The sequence below is a fragment of the Rhea pennata genome, chromosome 9, assembly GCF_028389875.1.
Source record: "Rhea pennata isolate bPtePen1 chromosome 9, bPtePen1.pri, whole genome shotgun sequence".
Taxonomy (NCBI): domain Eukaryota; kingdom Metazoa; phylum Chordata; class Aves; order Rheiformes; family Rheidae; genus Rhea; species Rhea pennata.
The window spans coordinates 13,967,760-13,990,025 of record NC_084671.1 but is presented as its reverse complement, the minus strand read 5'-3'; the positions used below and the strand labels follow the sequence as shown (position 1 = coordinate 13,990,025).

Here is a 22,266-nt window from a genome sequence, read left to right as displayed (position 1 = left end):
TGACTTGTTCCTGGATATATATGGTAGTGGGTGCACAGATTTTTTTGATCCTCTAGAAAATTGGAGAAGGAAGGAAAAAAAAAGCTTTAATGTGTTTTCAGGACTTGTGAAAATGAATGTACCTTGCTCAGAACAGCAGCTGAAAGCGTCATGCGAAAAAAGTTTACATGAGTTGAGCCGTGCAGAGCAATCTAGTCTTTCTATTGACTTCCAGAGCCTGACTGATATGAATAAATAATTTAATGGCTATTAATGTGAATGCTGCTGATTTTGAATCTCGGTCCTATCATATTAGACCTTATAGCCAGCTCTGCCCTTAAGGAACATTCTTTCTGGCTTTGTATCCATGCAAATGTTATCTGCAGCCTCTGAAGAGGCTAAAGCTAAAAAAATGGCTTTTGAAAATGTGTAGCACCAGGATTATCACTCCTCATTTTTTATCAAGTTTACGCTAATGAAAAAAACAAAAGAACAAAACCCAAGACTTTTCAATACCAAAGTTAAATTTAGAAAAGAGTCTTCTTAAAGAATCCCTGTCAGCTGAAAGCTTTTTTTTTATGACCAGCTTAAAAAGCAAAATCTCACAGCTCTCATTATTTTTTTCTTGTGCCTCACATGCCTCATATTTCTTTACTGCCCTCTTCTAAGTAAAATATTCTGCGTGGTGCTCTTACTTTCTGTATATTCCTCTAAGTGCATAGGCTCATTGCATGTTTTTCTGAGCATATTAGCAATATAATTGCTTCAGTTAAGTCAATAGAAAAGCAGTAGTGTAAAACTAGTAAATAAAGTCCAATGATTTTATGAGCATTCTCCCACTTGCTTGATTGAATTTCTGCTTCACAGGTTTTCACCTTCCAAATGCTTTCATGTTTTGAAATACGCTGAGAGCGGTTCATAGCTATACTGTTTGTTTCCCTACATGGCAGTTTTGAACATGGTGAAAGGCTGCACGCCTGTTACTGACCCGACCTAGACTCTAAGGCCAGAAATTACTGTTCAGGTCTGTTAGTTTGAATATATCATCTGATGATAGAGTTTTGCTAAATAATTTTGCTTGCAAGAAATCTCTGAGTGTACACTTCTGGAGCAAATCCTCCAATCATTCTCATTTACTGTTCTTTGGTTTGCATCGTTGACTGGCCTTTGACACACTGCATTTTGGATGAAGCTAAACTGAAGAATACACTTCAGGAGTACCCCTAGCGTATTAGATGTTCAGGCTGTGGAACCAGATGACAGCTAGGCCAGCTTGAACCTACCTTGACATGTGTATAATGCAGATGTTGGATCCTCACAACCAACAGTTTCAGTCAACGCATTTGTTCCTGTTGCACCCCATGACTTGCATTATAGACACAACTTCTGTAAACCAAAATCAAATGTACACAGATCTGACTGTAAGCCCTGGATCTGAGACTCTTGCAATAAGCTACAAATAGCAGATACCAATTCTTAACTCTAGCTTGCTTTTTTGATCCATTTTGGGCTGTATAATTTAAAGACAGTTGTACAGTCTTCTATATATTAGTAACACAATAAAATGGTCTCCTACTTTACTGTGCATTATGCCAAATAGAATCACTGTATTATATTATTCTCTTTCTAGAGTGACTATATTATTTTAGATTTGAAATTGCAGTCATTAGTTGGCTTCTGAACAGGATCAGATGCCAAAGCTAATCTGAGTACTCTAGCAGCAAAGTGAAAAATTTCACTATAACCACTATCAAAACTCCCTTACGATATACTTCCATCTGTCTGATTCCGGGGAAGCAGAGTCAGCTACGATGGATCACTTGACTTTCTACACTAAAACAGTCTAATCTGAGCTGTGGCATAGTCTGGATCCATACAAAATGCTTGTGTATTGTCCACATGGTATTTCACATCAAAATGACACTGTAGGAGGAAAAAAGCAAGGCTATCAGAGCATACTTACAGTGAAAATCCACTCAAGGTATAAATAAACGTAGTCCTCTCAGGAAAGTTGTTTTGGGCTGTGAGGTTTGTCAGCTCTTTCAGGCTAAGCAGAGATACTGTGGTCAATACACAGATAGGACTTCTATCACAACCTAGTTGGCTGATTTTCTGATTCCCAGGAAATAAATGAACAAAGGGCTATCTGCACTTCCTCTCTCTCTCTCTCTCTCACACACACCTTTCCTCCCTCTCTCCACCTCTCCCTAAAAATGTTCAGAGGAACTGGGGGCTAATTCATTCCTCATATTGAGTATCTTCTCTCTATGTATCATATATAACTAAAGACAGGTTCTTCATACACAGTAAAAATGTAAAGACTTCCAGATGGGACATTGGTCCTAGAGCATCTGGCTCAAGAACATGGAATCTGAAGGACCAGCAGAGGAGCCTGCTCACAGGAGTTACAGTTGAATGTTGTAGTTATATGATGGAAGTTCACCAACAAGCTCTCTTCACTGCCAGTAAATAATATTCAGGACCAACAGAAATTTGCCCATAGCTTCTCTTCACAGACTGCCTTTATAGCACAAATGCACATTTGATGGTGGTCTGGACAATGAGCAGAAGGATTTGAAGCATTGGGCATGTGTTTTGCTTGGCTGAAGGTAGAGAAGCCCCCAGCGGAGAGATGGGCCAGACACTTTTGTGTTGTCCTGGAAGTTGTTAGGAAAACACCACTATCTTTTTTTTGCTTAGCTGAATCAGCAGAAACCTTGCAAACCTAGGCTTTGAGACACAGATCTTGATGGGCTTCCTTTGGCCTTCCTGATGGGTAGCAGAGCTGGACTTGACCTAAGAATATACTGTGAACCTTTCTTTTCTCTGTGTGTAGGTGCTGCTACAGCTGTAACAAGGGGGAGGAAAGAACCATATTGATTGTGACAGTTCATAAAATTTCCTGTGGTTTGTAAGATCCTGTCTGTCCAAAACAAGCTTACCCCAGCCTCCACTGGTGTTTTAGACCACAGGGCTTGCAGTTAATTGGCCAGTTGTAGCCAACCTGTCAGTAAGTTGTCAAAATATTAATAATATAGCACCACTCATTTTCAGGATGGAAGTTTTAGCAGCAAAGAAATTGAATTTCCAGCCCTGGTCATGACAACTCTGAAACTGGTTTAATGCAGGAGAGATCTTTTCAGCATTAGAAAAGATAGTGAGTATGTCCATGATGGTGCATTTCTACTGAGTCTTGCAGTTTGAATTTAAGAGTCAAAGCGAAGAGGCAATCTTAGTACATCAGAAGCTTACAGTTGTAATAGGCCTGGTGAGCTTCTTGGCAAGTCCTGCTATCTTCTGCCCATATCAGAGAGAGAGGAGTTTCACGTAAGAAACTGAACTGGGACCCGGGGAAAATTAATTTGTATATTAACTTTGACATCTTTTGTTTTACAAAACTCTCAGCAAACCAACTGGTCTTCCACTGCTCAAAATCTCCGCACAAAAATGTAGAAAATAAGAGCTCTTCCCTGTACTCTGTCATGATGAGAGTGTTTTTCTTAAATGCCCAGAGCATTGGTACTCTGGTTTGAGCCTTTGAGGCTAATCTTAACGTAAATAAGAATGTGATAAATATAAAATATTTAAAGCTAATTATTAACTAAGAGGTTTCTGTAGAATGTTAGAACAAAAGGATCATATTTATAAATGCATAATCATTATTTTACTTAATACATTGTTATTATTATCAACAGTATGAAAAATAGCAATATTGTAAAAGTGACCAAAGGCCACAAACCAATTTATGGTGCTTTGTACTCAGACTCGGACAAACTGATGCCAAGAAACTCTCTCAGGCCTTATGGAGAGATCACAGGCTCAAAGCATCCCATTTGGCTGAGTTTTTAGGGTGTTTATATTGTTATTTTTCTTCATGGTTGTTTCAGGCTTTAGCAGCTGAGGCAGTAAGATGCTAATTTAGGAAATCTGTTTTTCTTGTGTGCGACTAACATATCTCTATCTTGTCTCATGATCATTATCTCTGAACGCAAAGATGTATTTCTGGCTCCTGCTTCGGAGTAAAAGGAGTTTCTATCATTGTTTCCAATTTCAGATATTTTGTCAGAAAAATAGAATTCAGAGAAGACAATAGATGAACTGGGATTCCCAGATTAGGAACCGAGAAGTTGGTCTTGGAATGGATTCACGACATGCCCAAGCTAGCAGTAGTAGAGCACAAGAGGCTGCTGTCAGAAAACCCCCTTTTTAGGAAGCAATTATTTTTTTAGAAGAGTAATGCAGAACTGCATGGGTCAACTGCCATTTGAATGAGCTATAGTGTGATCACTTCTCCAGTTATTAACAACTCTAAATTTTAGAAGATGTTGAATTTTCAGCCTGAAATAAGACCCAAAATTATGGGAAAAAACCCAAACAATTAAAATTCAAATAGACTTTATGTTCTGAAGAGAAGAGACTAAAATTTATTCCATCCAGCCATTAACTTAAATTTTGGGTCCATCATGAAGCAAACAACAAAATACGCCACTTGCTCTCTGTGTCTTGTCTGCGATTTGCTCAGCGCACTGTCATCCCTGGATAATACTGTACATAAAGCTGTTTATTCGTTGGTACCCGCATCTTACTCCCTGAGCCTGTTCTTTCACCGAGCCTGCCCAGGCATGTGTAGCAAAACCTACTGCTCTCCAGGGAGACGTGGAAGTGAGCAGTCCAGCTTTCAGAGTCATCTTGAGTTATGTTCCTGTCAGCACTCATTAAATTGAAAGCTGTGTTCATATCAGCATTGGATGATAAGCAGCCCGCCAAAGGCCAGTACAATAAATTGGGGCATTTTTAACCTTAGGAACTACTTAGTAAAAATGGGCTTAAAGCAGGAGAACACTGTATTGAGGTGTGATAGGATAGTCAGATTTGAATTTGGATCCCCCAAACTCCTTGGTTTATCTGCTTTGTAGCCAGTGGGAGATTGTAGCTTGCATAGATCTGTACAAGCTCGTTTTGATCAAGGTAACTAGTTAGCTGAGGCAGAAAGCTTGATGTGTATTGCAGAACCTGCCACTGGGCTTGTCACAGTCAATACTGAGCCGTGCGCCCAGGCAGATGTCCTTGCTGCTCTGATGCAGTGTTACCTTGCAAACATCTACATGAGCTGCAATCGCATCTGTATCTGCAGCATCCTTAAACCTTCTCTAGGGTTACATGGGTAGTTTAATCAAGCCTCACACACCAAAGGGTGCCTTAGAACAGCTTGTATTCACATACAAAGATCTGTAGCTTAATTACAAAGTGCAGAGAGCTGGACGAGTGTCCTAATCTAGATTTCTTTGCCTATTTGTTTGCAAACCTGCTCCCTTCAACCCCCAGGCGTCCCAGGCAGAGCCAAAGAGCTTGCAGATGCTGTACTGTATAATTAAGTGGATCTGTGTTCTGTAGCAGGGCTATAGACTCCCATATTTTTGTAGCAGCTTGTTATTTTAAAATGTATCTCCTCTCTCCTACTTCTAAAAGCCCACCAAAAAGATTTGGCACCAATCTCTTATGGACCTAGAAGGGGGAGAAAAAGTGGAGTGTGAACAGTAGAATATCACCTGCCACCTGGACAAAGATGCAATGAGATGTAAAGTCTGGATGCAGATTTGCAGTTCTTGATCACGTGCCAAGAGAGAGCTCAGCTATAATTATTTTAAAACTATTTCCAGATAGATGCAACCCTAGATCATCAGGGAAACTACAGGGAAGTAGGAGGACACTGAAGTCAGTCAGACTGTACATAAGGTGTCATTCGCTGTGGGACTGCTGCAGTTGTTTGCAGTGGGGTGTGTCCTGTGAAAAGGAACTATGTGATTAGAAACTTATCCTGGGAATACAAGTATGCCAAGAACAAGCTTGTCAATATGAGATTTGTGGTCACATGTCAGATGCTCAGTGATCATGGCATCAAAGGGAGCTTTGATTAAACTCTGCTCTGGCTGAGATCAGTGGGCAATGTGGAATGGGCTTTACCAGATAAGAGCCAAGTAAAGTACGTGCTCTTTTCCAGTGCCATCCTTTTCCTTTGAATGCAGCAGAGTTCGTACAGACAGTGAACATGATCCAGTCATTCTATGGTCTACCTCAATAACTTTAGTTAAGTGCATCTGCTGATAGCTCTGATGATGCTTGTGATTCGCTATTGACAGGAGGCTACTTAATGTGTTTTTGATGAACACATTAAGTATTAACGTGAACATCAGTGAATATCCTAAGCCAGATTCTCTGTGAGGGGATCCTTGCTGTGCCATAGACTTTGGTGCAGTTCTGTGCTTTTATCCCATCTGAAGGTCTGGCACAGTAATTGTGCAGAACGTAAAGAGAAACCCGTAAGTGCTGTAAAAAAAGAAAAACTATTACTCTGGGAATGTGTTTGTTAGCTATTTCAACACTCATAATTAACATCCCTTTCCTAAACAGTGGCACAAACTACTTGCAGAATGGGCTTTTTCTTTTATAGCTGCTAGTTTCAGTGACTAAATTTATTAAGTCATTAGGTTTGTGTGTGGATGTGTATATTTGAGATTCTCCTTTGGGTTATAATAAAGGGAGATCTTCAGGAAAAAAAAAAGAGATCTTTATTTATTTGGCAATTTTGAGAATGTTTGTAAGGAAATGGCAGACAGCACAAACAAGTCTCCTAGTCCAGAGGGATGCTGAGAGCAAGCAGCTGGGATACAGCAGCCAGTGACATCCTTCCCACTGGCTTCTTTGCTGTCCTAGAGTGCAGCACAGGAAAACCTGTTATCGTTCCTGCTGCGACCGGGGAACGGTGGGTGCCTCTGTGCCAGTCAGAGCTTGGCCCAGGCAAATCAGAGGGCAGGCACTCGCTGGCCCTCGTGGTCAGGCAGAAGTGCGTACCAAGTGCCACCATGCCATCACGCATGTGGGGAACCACTCCTTGCGCCTCCTGGCTGAGGACACCCCGCGTGCCAGCGCAGCGGAGCGCCCAGCCTCGTCTGGGCAGCGGCTGGCACTGCTCCCTGTCGCTCGGAGCAGCACCAGGGCGGCCTGCTGCAGCGGCATCGTTGTGCCGGCACCGCTGGAGCGTGGTGTCACCTTGCCGCGCCGTTACGCTCTCCATGCAGAGCAGTCGCTCTGGAGTTAGGCTGCGGCTGCCTGGCCCCGGCTGCATGCCCCATCTGCGGAGCCTCCCTGGACAGCTTCCCGGCTCGTTGTTTCTCAATGAGCGGTGGCAGAGCCGCCAAGCGCAGTAAGTAATCGCTCCCCTGGCAGCCAGCAGCTCCCAGAAATCACAAGCAATCCCCGGGTGACTGCAGGTTTCCCAGACAGGCTCCTCTAATGGCTTCCTTGAGTGTGCGTGCGTGCATCGATGGAATATAGAGTAATCCATCACCCTAACTGACCATTCGCCTGCATCTGGGTGGTCGTGTCGGTGGGCATTTTTCAAAGGAGCTGAATGCTGACTCGGCTTCAGGGGGTGACTGCATTCACCGAGTATCCTGGACCTGACTTCCGCCTCATGCCCGCATTCAATAGCCACGCTTCTCCACAGAGGTCTGCAGAGCTTCTCCTGCTTTGCAGAAGTGCAAAGGAGAATTTAGTTGAACATTTTGCATTCGAGGCTGAGAGCCTGGGATAGGTTTACCTGACCATGACAGGTCAGGAGAAATCTGTCCTTTCACATCCCACCCTGAGTTTATGCTAGAAGGAAAGAGGAGGGCGGCAGATGCAGCCAGCAATTTCCTGAAGGAGCAGCCTGACCCAGATTATATCGAGGTTGTTTAAGCTTGCATTTGGACATCCAGTCCACATTTCCATCTACATATGGCACTTACTACTGTTGGGATCAAGGATAAACTGAACATCTGCTTTTTTTCTAAAACAGAAACAACTTAGGGAGCAATCCATGGTACCTTATGCCCTCCCTGAGCAGGCCTGACATAGTGCAAAACCCCCCAAATGAGAGTCGTGTCCATTTAGCTCTCCTCTTTGATTCAAAGTGTCATTGAATGTCTCCCTAATGTTCTGTGTGATAGCTGCCTTTTTAAAAAAATACTCTGCAATTTCAAATATAAGAAAAATGGAGTTAGCACAAACCAGACATGTTTATTTTTTAAAACCAATCTAATTATCTTACTAGAATTGCCTTTTGTTCAAAGGATTGGATTGAAATATAGAAAACAAGTTGCAGGCAGATGCTAATCATTTTGCATGGAAATTACTAAGATTTCTTTTACCAATATTTCATGCAGATTTTTAGTTTAACATTTTTAAAAAAGAACTTTTTTTTTTCAAAATGTTTTCAGTAATATCTACAGACATTTAACAAAATGCCTCAGGATCTATATCTACTTACTTACTTTCTGCCTAAAAATTATTTTGTTAAAAGTATATATTTCTTGTGAAGATAAAACTTTTTTTTTCTCTAAATCACAAATATAATCTTTAATGAGGAGAACTGGTGGGTTTTCTGAATGAGCTGAGTTCACAGTGGTGCTGACAAGGAACTGAGAGTCTAATAGCGTTTTTACGAAAGATTAGAGTCACAATTTATTGCTTTATTTAAAGACTCTAAAAAGGCTATTGATTGGAAGATGAAGCCATCTGTCTTCTCACTGTCTTGTACCTGGTCGTGTTATTTCCACCAAGTAAAGAGCAGGGAAATTAAATGAGTGGGGTTTATTATAAGGATGTTCTGAGAGGTCTCTGCACCAAGTTATAAAGTGGGTACTGCTTATCCTACCATTAGCTCTGGCGGAGGATGTCTTGTCAGAAGTGTGGAGGGGGAGATGCTCTGAGGTTTTGCTGTTGTTTGCTGCTTTTAAGCTACTTGGTACCTTTGGGATGAAGAGAAAACATTGAACTCTAAGTTTGCCCATTTAGCATGTTTTATCAAAACTGAATTCATCTTAACAAAAAAAAAAAAAAAATTGCCTCTGAGGTCTAGCCAGTAGTTCAGTGCTTTTCCAAAAATGCCTTCAGTTATCTGAGTTTTCACTCTATGAAGCATTTGTTGTTAAGAGCTACCTTGTTAGCCTGAAGCATGTTAGGTTCACCTGCAGTTTCCTATTTCTGTCCAGCTCTTTTCAGTCCGAGACAACTGAAAGAGCAGTTCCCACTTGATTTAACATAATTACCACAACTAATTTTAGAGTATCCAAACAGCTCTTTATTACTGATTTCTACTAACCCCTCAATGAGAGATGTGGGCAGAAACTAAGTGACACAATATAGCTGTTCGTTGTAAATGTTGGAGACTTGACATTGGCTGCCAAGAAGATAGCGATGAAGAAAAATATACAAGCGTGAGTGCAAAATAGATTTAGAAGACGTGCCAAATGTGCAAGTGTTTAGGAGAGCGGCCTGAGCCCCTCAAAAGTACTGTCCATGTCCTGCTTGTCTGTCCCACCTCTTTTCCATGAGCCTGTTTTTGTTCTCCATCTGCCTTCCTTTTGCAGGCAGACCCTACGGGGTCTGCAGTAGAGATTTCTGGTGCTTGAACCTGTAGAGCCCTGTGGTGGCTCCACAGGACGGAGCTGGATTCTCTCTGCTTTCTTTGCCGTAGCAAAAGCATCTGCTGGATTGCAGGCACAAAGTCGTCTTCTCTGGTGAGAGATTGCATGGCGGGGAAAGCCACAGCTGAGCTTCAAAATCCCAGGCAGGTGACAGGCTGGTAATTGGAAAGGAACTTTTTTGAGTGTTTTCATGAAAACTGAGACCGTTTCTTAAGGGGTTAGTGAAGACAGTAACTGAGGATCCCTTGCGGTGCTTTTCCGCTGCACCACCCTGCTGCCTGCCCCATTTTATGTTGCGTGCGTGACTTTGTGTGTGTAGTTTATTTTAGAGGCTTTTACTGTCTGTCATCAATATAGAATTATACATACTAAATTACCATTTTGGAGGTAGAAGGAATATTATCCCAGTGTACGTTTGTTTTTGCATGGCACAGTGGGAGCCCAGCTGTTGCTGATGTAGTGATATGCATAACAAAAAAAATTTCGTAATGAACAAAAATGGCATTATTTAGCTAGAACTTATCTGTCATATCTGTGGGGTTTCTAAAACTGCCTAATGGACATAACTGGAATGTTTTTTGGTGTTATTGCAATTGTTACTGCCCTAAAGTGGTGTTTCAACTAAATTGTGAGGAAGGAGAAATCAACCAGCCAACTTACAAAAAACAATTGGAGAGTTTTCTTTGTTTGTGTTATTTTGAGGAGGCTTAAACTCTTAATAGAAATCACCTTTTTTGCTTTACTTTTTGAAATGTTCCTTAAGTAGATGTCTTTAAACATATCCACTTTAACAGAATAATTTTACTGCTTTATTTTGTACACATGATATATGCTATGGTATGTGCTTCTGTGAACTACAGAAAACATTATACTGCAGTAAGTTTAAAACATATTTATCTTAGAACTTTCAATTTTATATAACTTCTAAATAGAATCTAAAAGTTTTATTTTGTGATAGAACATTTTCAAAAAGCATTTGCTGTTAAATTTCTAATTCATTGAAAACTAAAAGAATAGTCTTTTCTCCAAGTTGAAATTAAAACAAATGTGGAAAATCCAAATATCCCACGCACTATAAAATCCATGTTTTGGGCAGCCTAGTAGCTTTCCCTCACTGGCTGCAAACTTTTCAGTCCATGTAAAGATAATTTTATTAATACTTTTATTATTATTATTATTATTAATGGGGGTAAGTAAGCCATAGGGAATGGGATCAAGTTGTCCAGTCTAGTTTATTCTCCATGCCCAGGAGAGCCTCAGGCCCTGCAGTCTGTGGAGATTAGACATTACCTGGTGACACTGTGCAGACTGGTGAGGAAGTCAACTGAAACCTGCCTGGCTCCCACGTGAGCTATGTGTTCCAAGGCAAGACAAAGCCTGGAGATAAAGAGCAGATTTAAGGAGTGCTTAAACACTGATCTTTTGGGAAACTATTCAAACACTGTTTTACAGTGCTCTAAGTCATCTGGATCTCTCTCAACTTGTTTCACTCCCTTCTCCTAAAATACTTATTTCTACAGCAAGGAAGATTGCCTCAGACAGGGCAAAACAACCCGTTAGGCTGAAAGTATTTTTATCTGCATGGTGCTAATGATTGATGCAAACTTCATGCACGCGGCACAGCTCTGTGCTTTCTGCTGCTCTTTATCTTCTGCGACGTCAAGTCTGCCTGGCTCCATAGGTCGGTTGCACATTGGATTTATTGTCATACCAGCAACACTTTATATAACCCCCAAAGCACTTGGGAATACATACCTCCTGAGTGTTGCTGAATGCTCAAAATGTTCACTCTTAAATGAGGTCTGCAGTAAATACGTGGCAATGCTCCAGATGCTTTGCTCTGATGATGGTCATGGGCTTTCCGTTAGGGAGGTTGGAGAAACTCCTTAAGTCTTGTGAGTGGCAAAAGATTTGCTGAGCTTGAGCGTAGAGCTTGTTTGAGAGAGCACTGCTTACCCGAGTGATGGATACGACGACGCCTGCCTTCCCGTACGGAGGGTCGCAGCGTCCTACCTTGTCTGTGTCCTGCAGAAGGGATTTTTTGATGAGAGTGTTTCTTCAGAAGATACTTACTTGTTGCAGCTGAAGCTTTTTTTGCAGGAACGTGGTAGTTTTAGTGAAGCCAGTAAGAGAGTTCATTTGGCCAGGATGAATTTACTGGTCAAATTTAAAGTCTAGGAAAAAGAACCAAACAAACAAATAAGCAACCTGACAACCGTGTCTGGCTGAGTGAAGAGTTGAACTGAGGCCACTGTTACAGAGCCCCCAGCTGGCTCTTGATTTAAGAAAGGTTTATTAGTATTCCCTGATTTTTAAGTCTTGAAAAATTTGTGGTAGTTATCAAGTTTTCCTCCTGGGTACAGTTGAGAGTAGCTTCCTCCTTGAGACTTCATGCAAATACAATACAAATGGCAAAGACGTAGCTTCCCCATAGGGGCTCTTTTTTTTCTCTCTCCTTTTTTCTTTCCTTTTTTTTTTTTTTAATCTCCCCCACCACCTACACAGGCTCAGGAGGAGATGTCTTTAACAGACCCATTTGTTTTTTGTTCCTGGGCAGATGTGAGACTGCATCTATGTATCTGAAGTAACATTTAGATGTCAAAATTTTTTTAAATCCTTTCTTTTTCTTTGAAAATTTTCTAGGCTTTGTATTAGCATTTTCTCCTGCCCTTTTTGGAAATAAGTAAGTTGCGTGTTAGTTTCTTGTGTTCCATTTCTCCACATCCACTTAAATGTCCCTTATAAGCAACCTTTTGCCTACAAGTATTTGAAGAAGTGACAGTGTTTTGGACACCAACTATTGTACACTCCTGGCCCATCATAGGGAAGGTAAGAGTGAGCCCAAAGGAAGGCACTGGTAGCACCAGAAGAGTGGCAAGCCACTATCTTGCTTCTCAATTCTGTTTTTATTTTTTTGCTTAGTATTCAGCCCAAATCCTTAGAAATGAGATCTGGGAAAACATACGTCCTCCACAATATTTCAAGATTCCTGGCACAAATCTGTGGCTCTTGATATGCAGACAAGGGCATTGCTCTGACTGTATTTTCAGCTTACCGGGGCACAGATTACTGAGTTTTCCTGCACATTTTTCAAGACCATTTTCTGTGGGTTGTTTTGTAAACTGCAGCTCTTCCTTGTCGGTGAAGGTGAGAGCCTTCTCTTTCAGCAGGGAGTTTTCTGGATCTGTGTTGTTGCTGGGAGCTGGCATTGCTGATGCCTGTTGTTTTCTGTCGTTAAACTGACTGTAATGCGTGACCATCGTGTATCACTCAGTGCTGCTTAATTTAGGAGATTGGTGATTAATTCCTTCTACTGCTTTTTCTTTCCTTTCTCTCTCACTGCAGGATGTTTTCACACCAGAGTGCAAATTTAAGGAATCTGTCTTTGAAAACTACTACGTTATTTATTCTTCCACACTGTACCGGCAGCAAGAATCCGGACGAGCGTGGTTCCTGGGACTCAATAAAGAAGGTCAAATTATGAAGGGAAACCGAGTGAAGAAAACCAAACCTTCATCACATTTTGTACCCAAACCCATTGAAGGTATGGAATCTGCTCTCTCCCTCCATCAATGGGATATGGGGAGGGATGAGTTTGCAACTGCAGATATGGGGCAGCTTGTGTGGGAATGGGGGGCGTTAGGGAGCAAGATCGGGAAGCAAGGACAGTAGCTGCAAAATTTCTGAGCAGTGCTGGGCTGCACTATTAGCGTTTCATCCACTTTCCTTCCTGTGTCTGCACATTATCCCAAAGAGGATTCTCAGCTTTGGAGTACAAAAGGATGAACTTAAATCGCCTACCACATGAGAAGCTGCTGGGTAGGGAAAGGAGTCTTCCAGCTATGTTTTACATCTGGGCCAAAAGTTTAGAGGGAATTAGAATCAGAAAAATTTGTAATGTGATGATTTTCTCAACATCATTCAGTGGGTTTCCAGTCCCATTTTGAGTCAGTACAGGTAGGATTTATCTCACCTGACTTTAGACTGTGAGCCTCTGCTCATTGTAATGAGAGAGAAATATGTTCTTCCAGCACAGTTGTAGACTTATTTTGTATGTCTACCTTAAAAAAAAAAAAAAAAAAATAATAAAAAAAAAGATTTACTCACATGTCTTTCCTTGTCTGTGAAGAGACTTTAGTAAGTCAGTCACTGTTGATACAGATACCTCCACCATAGATGTCCAAAGTTAGGTGAGCTGCTGTCATCCCATCTGCCTCCATCACAGCATGAGGCTTCAGTGAAAGAAGTAGAACTGAATTTTTGCCCTTCTGCTACAACTGACTACACACTCCTGAAGTGTGCCACAGGTTCATGCTGGGGGATTTTGGTTTTTATGGACTGGCCCACCGGATAAATGGAGAGCCATAATCTCCAGTAAGATGACTGTAATACTTGACAGGTACTAATTTGATTTCAGAAGCAAGAACACTCCAAGTTCTTTTTCTGTTGCACGAAAAAAGCGCAACATTTTGATCCTGAAAGTAGGTAAAAATGAAAATGTAACCATTTGGCTCCTAGTTTGGCTTCTCTACCTAGCATGCAGTCCATTCCTTGCCTCTTCCTTGTTGGCTTTCTGATTCTATCCCTGACCTACTAGTAGCCATCCTGGGGACACTGCAGCCAGTGGTTGGCCTCAGATGCATGGCTGTGTGGAAGAAAGCAACTGATGCTTTGCTGACAGGTACTACACAAACAGTGGAGGCCTCAGCTAAGGTCTATGCACCTGTATCTGTTTTACGGCTCCACAGCAAAGGCCCAGGGGCCAAGGGGTGTCTGTGTATATAAGTGAAAGGCTAATTCAAGAAGGCAGGGTGAAATCTTCTGTTGAACTGTTGAGAAAAAGGACAGGTAGGGAAGTTCAGCTCTGAGCATTCCTTGAGTATCTCTGGCCTTTGCACAGGAGATGGAGGTAAGGAATGAGAGGAAAGTGGCGAGGAGTCTTCTTGTCCTGTGCTTGTTTTCAATAGCCTTTCTGCAGCTGAAAGCTTTTTAATTATTTATTTTGGGCATTAGTGGGACTGTCTCCCTAGAGCCCACTCTATGTTTTGCTAAGGAATAGGGCCTGTTTGGGGCATGAGGTCTGTCCCCAGCTTCTCTTCTGTCTCCTTCTCTCCTGCCTTGGCTGGGATGTGAGTCTTTTGCAAATGATAGCTTTCACAGCTGCATTTCCTAGCTCCTGGTATTTGCTGTCTGCCTGTAGGGTTTCTTTGAGTGCAGGCTTCTTTTTTGATGTAGTGCACTTAGTGTCTGTTGAATGGCTTAATAGTTGTCTTTTGCATGCATTTAACTAGGACATTCCTGTGGCTCTCTTAGCTGAGCCCTGCCATAGCAGAGGTGCTTGACCCACAGCAGCATTCTCATTGCAGCAAATGCCGCTATGTCTTTCATTTTGAAAAACCCAGCCCAACCCAAGAGCTTCCCGTTCCTGCATTGCATCCTCCCACGCTTGCTTCAATCACACCTGTCACATAACCTCCCGAGCAAGTGAGCGCTTTGGAAGTTGGCAGCCAAATTAAGGGCTCCTCCACCCCTTCCCTCCTCCACAGGCTTTGCAGTCAGGCTCTGTGAGTGCTGCTGCATCAAAGAGCTGGCAGTCTCCCAAGCCAAGGCACGTGTCAGCTTCCCAAAGCATTCAGCTGTCTGGGACTGTGACTCCAGACGGAGGACTCTGTTCTCCAGCCTAAGATTCATTGTAGATAGCAGAGGGTTGTGGGGAGGGTGGGAGTAAAACGAGCTCAGCTCCACGTGACTTGTCTGCACTGCATCCATCAAAGTCTCTGAGCAGAGCTTGCGAGAATATGTTAGAGAAGAGGGGTAATTCCTTCCCTGTTTTAAGAGCATCTTTCTCTCTGTCATGACTCTGAGGAGTATTCAAAGCACTCTTCTGCTACATTTGCACGTCCCTTCTGGTGAATGCCATGGCATGCCCCAGCTTGTGGGCTTTGCTGCTTTTTCCTCCCAGTATGTCACAGCTCTCATCTGCAGTATGTACCCAGGTTTCCTTTTGTTCAGGTTACCACTATGAGCATTAGTACTGCGACATGATGGCTGACACAGTAATGTATGCAAGGATGAATCTAGTCCCTTGGGAAACAGAGATGTTACATACATTGCTAGGAATCACTTCACCCACCACTTCAATGGCAATTATGTCTGAGATGAAACTTCCCAGAAAAATTATGCAGCAGCTTAGTGAAGAAAGTGTTTGCAGGAACAGGGAATGTGGAAAAGCCCAGATTGCTCATAGAGCAACTCAGGGATAGTTTTTACTCCCTTTGCTTTCCATTTGTATATACATGTGTGTGTATCTAGCTGTCTGTGGTTTTTAATAACACCTACAGTTTTATGTTATGCTAATAGAACAGAATACTTTGATTCAGATAGATGGTCAGCAAATTGGAGTTGTTCTGTGTGAAAGTTACTGTACACAAACTAGAAAGGTTTTGGTGTTTTTCTGATAGGATGGGGTTTTTTTTGGTTTAGTGTAGGTAGAATTTGTTTGTTTGTTTTTGGAAATAACATCAAGCTTAATCAATATAAAAGCATGAAAAACTTACTGAGTAATAACAGGGGAAATATTAAGTTCCTTTCCCATCTGCGTACAGGCAAAGCCAAGCAAACAGCCTGGCAGAGAGTAATTAATGTACTGCCAGGTGCCAGTTTTGGTTAAAAACACACATACCCAACACATTTCTTTTGATATTTTATTTCTGATCACTGATCATTCAAGCTAAATGAGCCTTTAAAGTGCAGACATATAGATTGGACCAGACTGCACAACAGATTAGCTTGAGTATAATTGTCACTTGGATACCAAGCAAACTTTTAAAGCAATTTCAGTCTCTCTAAGTGTCTGAAGTGATTAATGGTGGACAAACGCCATCATCCATGGTGCCTGTTGTTTTTTTAAACAGCTATACCCAGCTCAAACAATGGGAGACTTTTCCATTCACTACGTTAAGAATTATATCAATCAGAATGAAATCTGGAAATGAAAACATCATTTCCAGATTTGCTCTCCCAAAAGAGCTACATTTCACTTCTTATCTGACCCAAACCATAGTGTATTTGGGTTTGCTAATCCAACCACAGAAAGTGGAAGACAACACTTCCTCCTAGTCAGCAGAGCTGTCCCTTAACTCCAAATTCATGGTGCTTCAGCCCCCATGACTTAGGATGATAGCCGATGTGAGGGTGCCCTGGTAATGACTGGTCTGTTCTGTTTTCTACCAGTGATGGATATTAGAGTGCAGGGAACAGCATGACAGCCCCTAGATTTTTCCCAGTGTATTTCCCTGTGGTAACAACATCCCAGATTTATAAAGCAGAGGCTTCAGATGTTTCAAAGAAGTGGAAAGATACTGTTGAGTAGGAAGATGTGGTAGGCCTGGCGAAAATGCTTTATAAGCATAAGCACCTTTATCTATGCAAAGTGTTAAGCAGTGTTCTTTTTTTAAAAAAAAAAAGAAAAAAGAAAAAAGAAAAAAACTCTTTATCAGTCTTCTGTTAAACACAGTTCTTTTTTATGGGTCTGTCTTGCAGGAGACCATCTTTGGTATGTTGTTTTTCCCCACACTAACTAACTCACTTGTTCATCAATCAAAACTCCTAATCATATTATTCGACAGCAAATGCAATGTATCTTAACCATACATTTCCTTGGCTTTTTGTCATACTGTGCTCTGTTTCTCAGTTGAACCAAGTGTGATTCCACCTGGCACATTTAGCCACCAGACGGATGCAAGCTCAAACGGCTCTGAAATGCATCAGCTGGGACTGGGTTTAAAACAGAGTAATTAGAAGCAGAAAACAAGGGTGCATAATCACTTGCTCCCTCCTGCCCCTAGCTGCTGCTTAGACAATTAATTCTCTCCACTGAAGCATTAGCTAATGCAGTAGCCGTTGCCTCCCGCTACTGCAGCCACTGACGCCCTGAGCTGTGGCATCTATTATGGGAAGCAGGCCTGTGTCCTGGGCTGCTTGCTAGGGCCCTTTCCTCTTCTAGCTTACTTGTACCCTCCCAGTCATTTTTTTTTTTTTTTGTCTTAACTAACTGCTCATAAATTTGTTTGTTTGTGCATGTGAATGTTAGGCACTCCTGGATAGCAGGCATGCAGAGAATTGGGGGGAGGGGGAAAAAAAAATAAAAAAAGCTGCAGTCATGGGCACAGCTCTGCTCCTGGTCGCCCCCTTCCATTTACACCCATGGCTATACAGCAGATAACACTAATGGCACATTCCAATTAAAGCGCGAATATGTATGTGTTGATTAGAATCTGGGACATGAGAGCTGATTATCTGATTGAAGCTCCAAAGCTTGGTTTACAGACAGTATGGGCTGTATTTGGCTTGGTGTGTGGGTGTGGGTGGGTGGGAGAAACAAGGAAAAGCAGGGAGGGGAACCTTGTACCAGCCAAATTTGCTCATCCTTCCAAAGCTGTCGTATAAGCATTTGGCTTAATGCTGGGAAAAAAATCTGCTGGGCCCTCACAGTGGTCCGTGTACAAACAGATCGTCTCCCCCACCTCTCGGTGCCTGACTGCCATCCCTGTGTGTGAGTCACAGTCGAGTTTCCTTAGTACAAATTGAAATCAAAGACTTTGTGTTGCACAACATGTCACGCTGGCCTTAAAAATGCCATGTGCATGCTTACATGTGCCTGTGTGCACACATTCCTGGGGGGGGGGGGGGGGTCTTGGTGTGCACAGGTTTGCTACCGTGCACCCAACCCTGTTGTGTGGGAGAGTATCAGGCTGTAGTTAGTGACACCATATAAACACTGTGTATACTGATACTGTAGGTGTGTCTAAATATTGAAAACAAACTTGTCCAATGCTGCTGTAGATTTTTCTGGTATAGTTTGTTGGTACAGCCCGTCTTGTGCTGATGCTTTGACAGTTCTGTCTGAAAAGCCCAGTCTCAGCTGCCTCCAGCTGTGCCCCTTGTCAATACTTGTTCAGTAGACTGGAAGATAAACTTCTAATTTCTGTCCGAGTTACTTGCTTGGTACAGGGTTGCTTTAATTTTTAGCTGTAAAAGTTGTTTACTTCTGTAGCTTGATTTATACTCAATACTCCGTGGGCCTTGTTAGCGACTCACTCAATGTTTTTGCCTGAAGTCCATGGTGAGAGGCAGGGAGCAGTGGACAGCCGAGGAACGGGAACGTGCAGGTGTGCTGCTGCTGCAGACTTGGCTCATTGTCAGCCCTTGTGTTTAAGCATGTAGCTCAGCTTGGTAAAGTTGCAAGTACTGCTCTGTAAGCTGTTATTGCTTATTACAGCTATGCTTTGATAGAAATGAAAAAACAGCGAGAATAAATGACTTGTCTGTAAAGTACACTGCAAAGATCTGCCGTATCAGAGTTCCTGCGCTGTCTCCTATGTACCTGCACGTTATCTCCAGACCACTCCCTCTCCTTGCTGCACTAATCAATGCGTTAGTTCCCTAAATGCCCAGAATATGGACGGTGGGAGTTCTTGTGCCCCACCACCAATGTGCTGCCACCATGAACTAGGCACTGTGAAGGATCAGCAGGGTATGGGGATTTATTTACGAAGCTAGTATTGCCCCTCAAACCCTAACTATGCCTTAAATTTCTTTCTCAGAAACTTCAGTGATATCAAAAAGTCATGGGACTTAGTCTAAGAAATTACAAGACAACATGAGCACAAGTTTTCCTCAGTTCTGAATCTTTTTCATACTGTTCTTTAAGCTTTTACTCTCCAGCATTAGGCCCCTTCCAACACCTCTGCCAAGGAGTCTCGGTAGACTTAAGGCTATAGTGCAGGTAGGCACTTTGCCAGCACAGACAAGTACATTATCACAAATACCTCCCAAAGTGTAAGGGGCAGCTAAGAGGGGATGTGAGTGCCCTTCTCCTTCTGTTGCCACCATGTCTACACTTTGCTTGCAGCATTCAAGCAGTAGAGCTGATCTGGGCAGCTCATGGGCAGTCCAGGCAATCCTCATTCAGGCCCAGACACATGGGACAAGTCATTTGTTCTCGCTGTTTTCTCCTCATTTTTATCAAAGCATAGCTATAATAAGCAATAATAGCTTACAAAGCAGTACCTAGCTCATAGACATTGGGAGGCTCAGCTAATGTATGTGCCTAAAGTGCACCTTGGATGAAAGATGCTCTACGGGAAAAATAATATTTTTTCACTGCTCATATATTCAATGCAATATCCCTCCTATTAATACACAGTTGGCTGCACTTTATCTCTGTCCTGTATTGTTGCACACTGCTATAACTGTTTATCTAGCTAGGAGTAAAATGCTGAGCAATAATGTCATTTGCAGCCTAGATCTAATTGGCAGGATTTATTTGCAAATCAGGGAAGGTTATAAATATAAGCACTCACATTGCCTTTCTGGATATGGGAATATTCGTTTCATTTCTTCAGATAGATAGATTTTGAAATTTTGTTGTTGTTGATTACCCAGTACTAAAACATGATGGGCTCTATCCCCCTTGTTTGAGCTCTGTGCAGTAGATGTGACAGCTTTACAAATTGAAGAAGTACACAATCTTTTCTTTCCCTCCTAATTTTTCCTAAGATCCAGGCATGTGATTTGCAGTCTTGACCTATCATCTCAAGTTCTCACCTCTGATGTACTGGCCCTTGAAATGCCTCAATATCTCAATCACATATACACCCCACTACACTTGCAATGAGATCATCAGAGCTACTCCGTTTGGTGTGAGATGCTAAGCTCTCCCTCTGCAAGTGCTCCTTATCTGGCACACCTCATGCAGACAGCTATTAGAAAATAGTCCACATGGCTAGTTAGGTAAATGTTTTATGCCACACAGGACACTGAAATTTGCCATGTCTTGGATAGACACTGTCTTCTCAGGCTCTCTGTGCTCCAGCAAACACATTTTTAGAGGCACACACTGCTTAGCCAGTGTTGGACAGAAGGTGCCCTTCGTCCACCTCATTCTCAGGTGCTTCCAGGTGACCATGCCAAGCTGTGATGGCTTCTGGCTTGCTGTCAGTGAATGCATGTGTCTGCTCACAGGCTGGCTGTCTATTGATTTACAGGAGGAATCAGAGGTGCTGAGAGCAGATGTCAGCTCTTGGCTGAAGGAGCCAAAATGGGCTGGAATTTAAGCTCTGGATTTCCAGATCCAGAGCTTAACATCGAGAAGGCTTGGATGGATCAGATGCAAGAGTAGTTTTGATTTGAGATTCTCAAGGGCTTCTTGTTAAAAATTAAGGCTTGGTGACTGGGTAATTTTTGGATCTACTATAGCTGATGTCAGCATCTTGAGACAATACATAGTGCTCTGAACTGGAATGGTTATTTTATATACATAAATGTATCATTAAAAACAATAACGCACAGAACACTAAGAAAGCAGAGGTCCCGTGTTTCTGTCTGTGCCTCTGGAAGGGTAGAGATACAGAAGGAGAATCTCTCTGGCAGCAAAGGCAGGCGCTCTGCATGACAACAGGATCTACTGCTGGGTCACTGACGTTTTTTAAGTGTGTGTACTGGCAGGGGGGATTTTAGCGTCACATACAAAGAAGTAACTCATTGTGGTCAAAAAGCTCTGTGACTGCAGGGCTGTTAATTGGTGTCTCTTCTGTTTGCAGTGTGCATGTACAGAGAGCCATCGCTGCATGAAATTGGAGAAAAACAAGGACGCTCAAGGAAAAGTTCAGGGACACCAACCATGAATGGAGGCAAAGTTGTTAACCAAGACTCGACATAGCTGACAAATACCCTCCCTTCGTCCAACTGCTCCCCTCCCACTCACCTACCCACCACACCTGGCGAAACCACACTGAGACCACGACAAACGGAGCAAGGCAGGACCTACCGGTAGTGGCTAGGAGTCCGAACTCAAGAATCTTTCTTTGTGTAGGATGAAGGCATCGAACCACAGATCTTGCCTGTTTCAACGTTTTAGAAACAAACAACAGCAACAACAAAAAAAACACAAAAAAGTGAAAAAAATGTTTTAAATCAGGACTCCATTAACATTTTCAAAAGCAAACTGTTTGCTCTGTGATCAAAGGGGGAAAAAAAAATCTCATCTCTGCATAATAATAATAATAATTAATAAATATAATAATAATAAAGATGTTACCTTTAAAAATAAAACAAAGCTTTTGGAAAATTGAACTTAGCATATGATGTGCAGGAAACAAGTGTATTGCGAAGACGGGGACTGTGCTTTCTGTCTTATACTTTCACATCACGTTCACACTACTGTTTTTTCTATTCCTGCTTCCCTGGGGATGGATGGGATTTCTCACAAAGCAGGAAAGGTAGGGATGGATTATGACTGTGTTTGCTCTCCTATCAATAAAATATGGCCTGTCCAAATTAGAAGTCTGACAGTTATGGGCAACAAACTAGCTACTCTGTATTCAGTTTTTTCCATCTACATTCAACTATCGTGTAAGTTATTTGTTGCTAGTGTCACTATGCGAGTTTGTTTGACCCAAGTCTCACATTTTATGCCTTTTTATCATAATTATTTATATTTATAGCTTTGTTTTACCATATGAGTTGCCAGGGGAGTTTCGGAAATGGGTTTTCAGGTCTCCCAGGATGAAATGATCATATTTATTAGGGGAGAGTTAGAAGATAGAGGGGAGGGAAGGCATTTTGCTTTAAAATACGAAGTGAAGGAAGTAACTGAAATACTTGCTGTTACATGGCAGTGATGATGCATGAGGTATATGAGAGGGTGGCATGGATTTAAATGGGTGCGAGGAAAGAGTAGATGGGGTGTGCAGAAGAGGGGTGGATATGGGGGGGGGAGTGAGCATGAGTGAGTGTGCAAGTGAGTGAGTGTTCA

General features: G+C 42.1%; 1 protein-coding gene across 1 annotated transcript in view; it reads left to right on the top strand.

The window, feature by feature from the left end:
- The window catches only part of FGF12 (fibroblast growth factor 12), a 105,894-nt gene extending 84,121 nt beyond the window's left edge, over nucleotides 1-21,773 (top strand). The window contains exons 4-5 of the mRNA XM_062582969.1: nucleotides 12,795-12,993; nucleotides 21,053-21,773. Coding sequence (XP_062438953.1) covers nucleotides 12,795-12,993; nucleotides 21,053-21,171 — 318 coding nt within the window. The 3' untranslated portion in view covers nucleotides 21,172-21,773. The remainder of the gene's footprint in view (nucleotides 1-12,794; nucleotides 12,994-21,052) is intronic.
- Nucleotides 21,774-22,266: the final 493 nt, after the last annotated feature.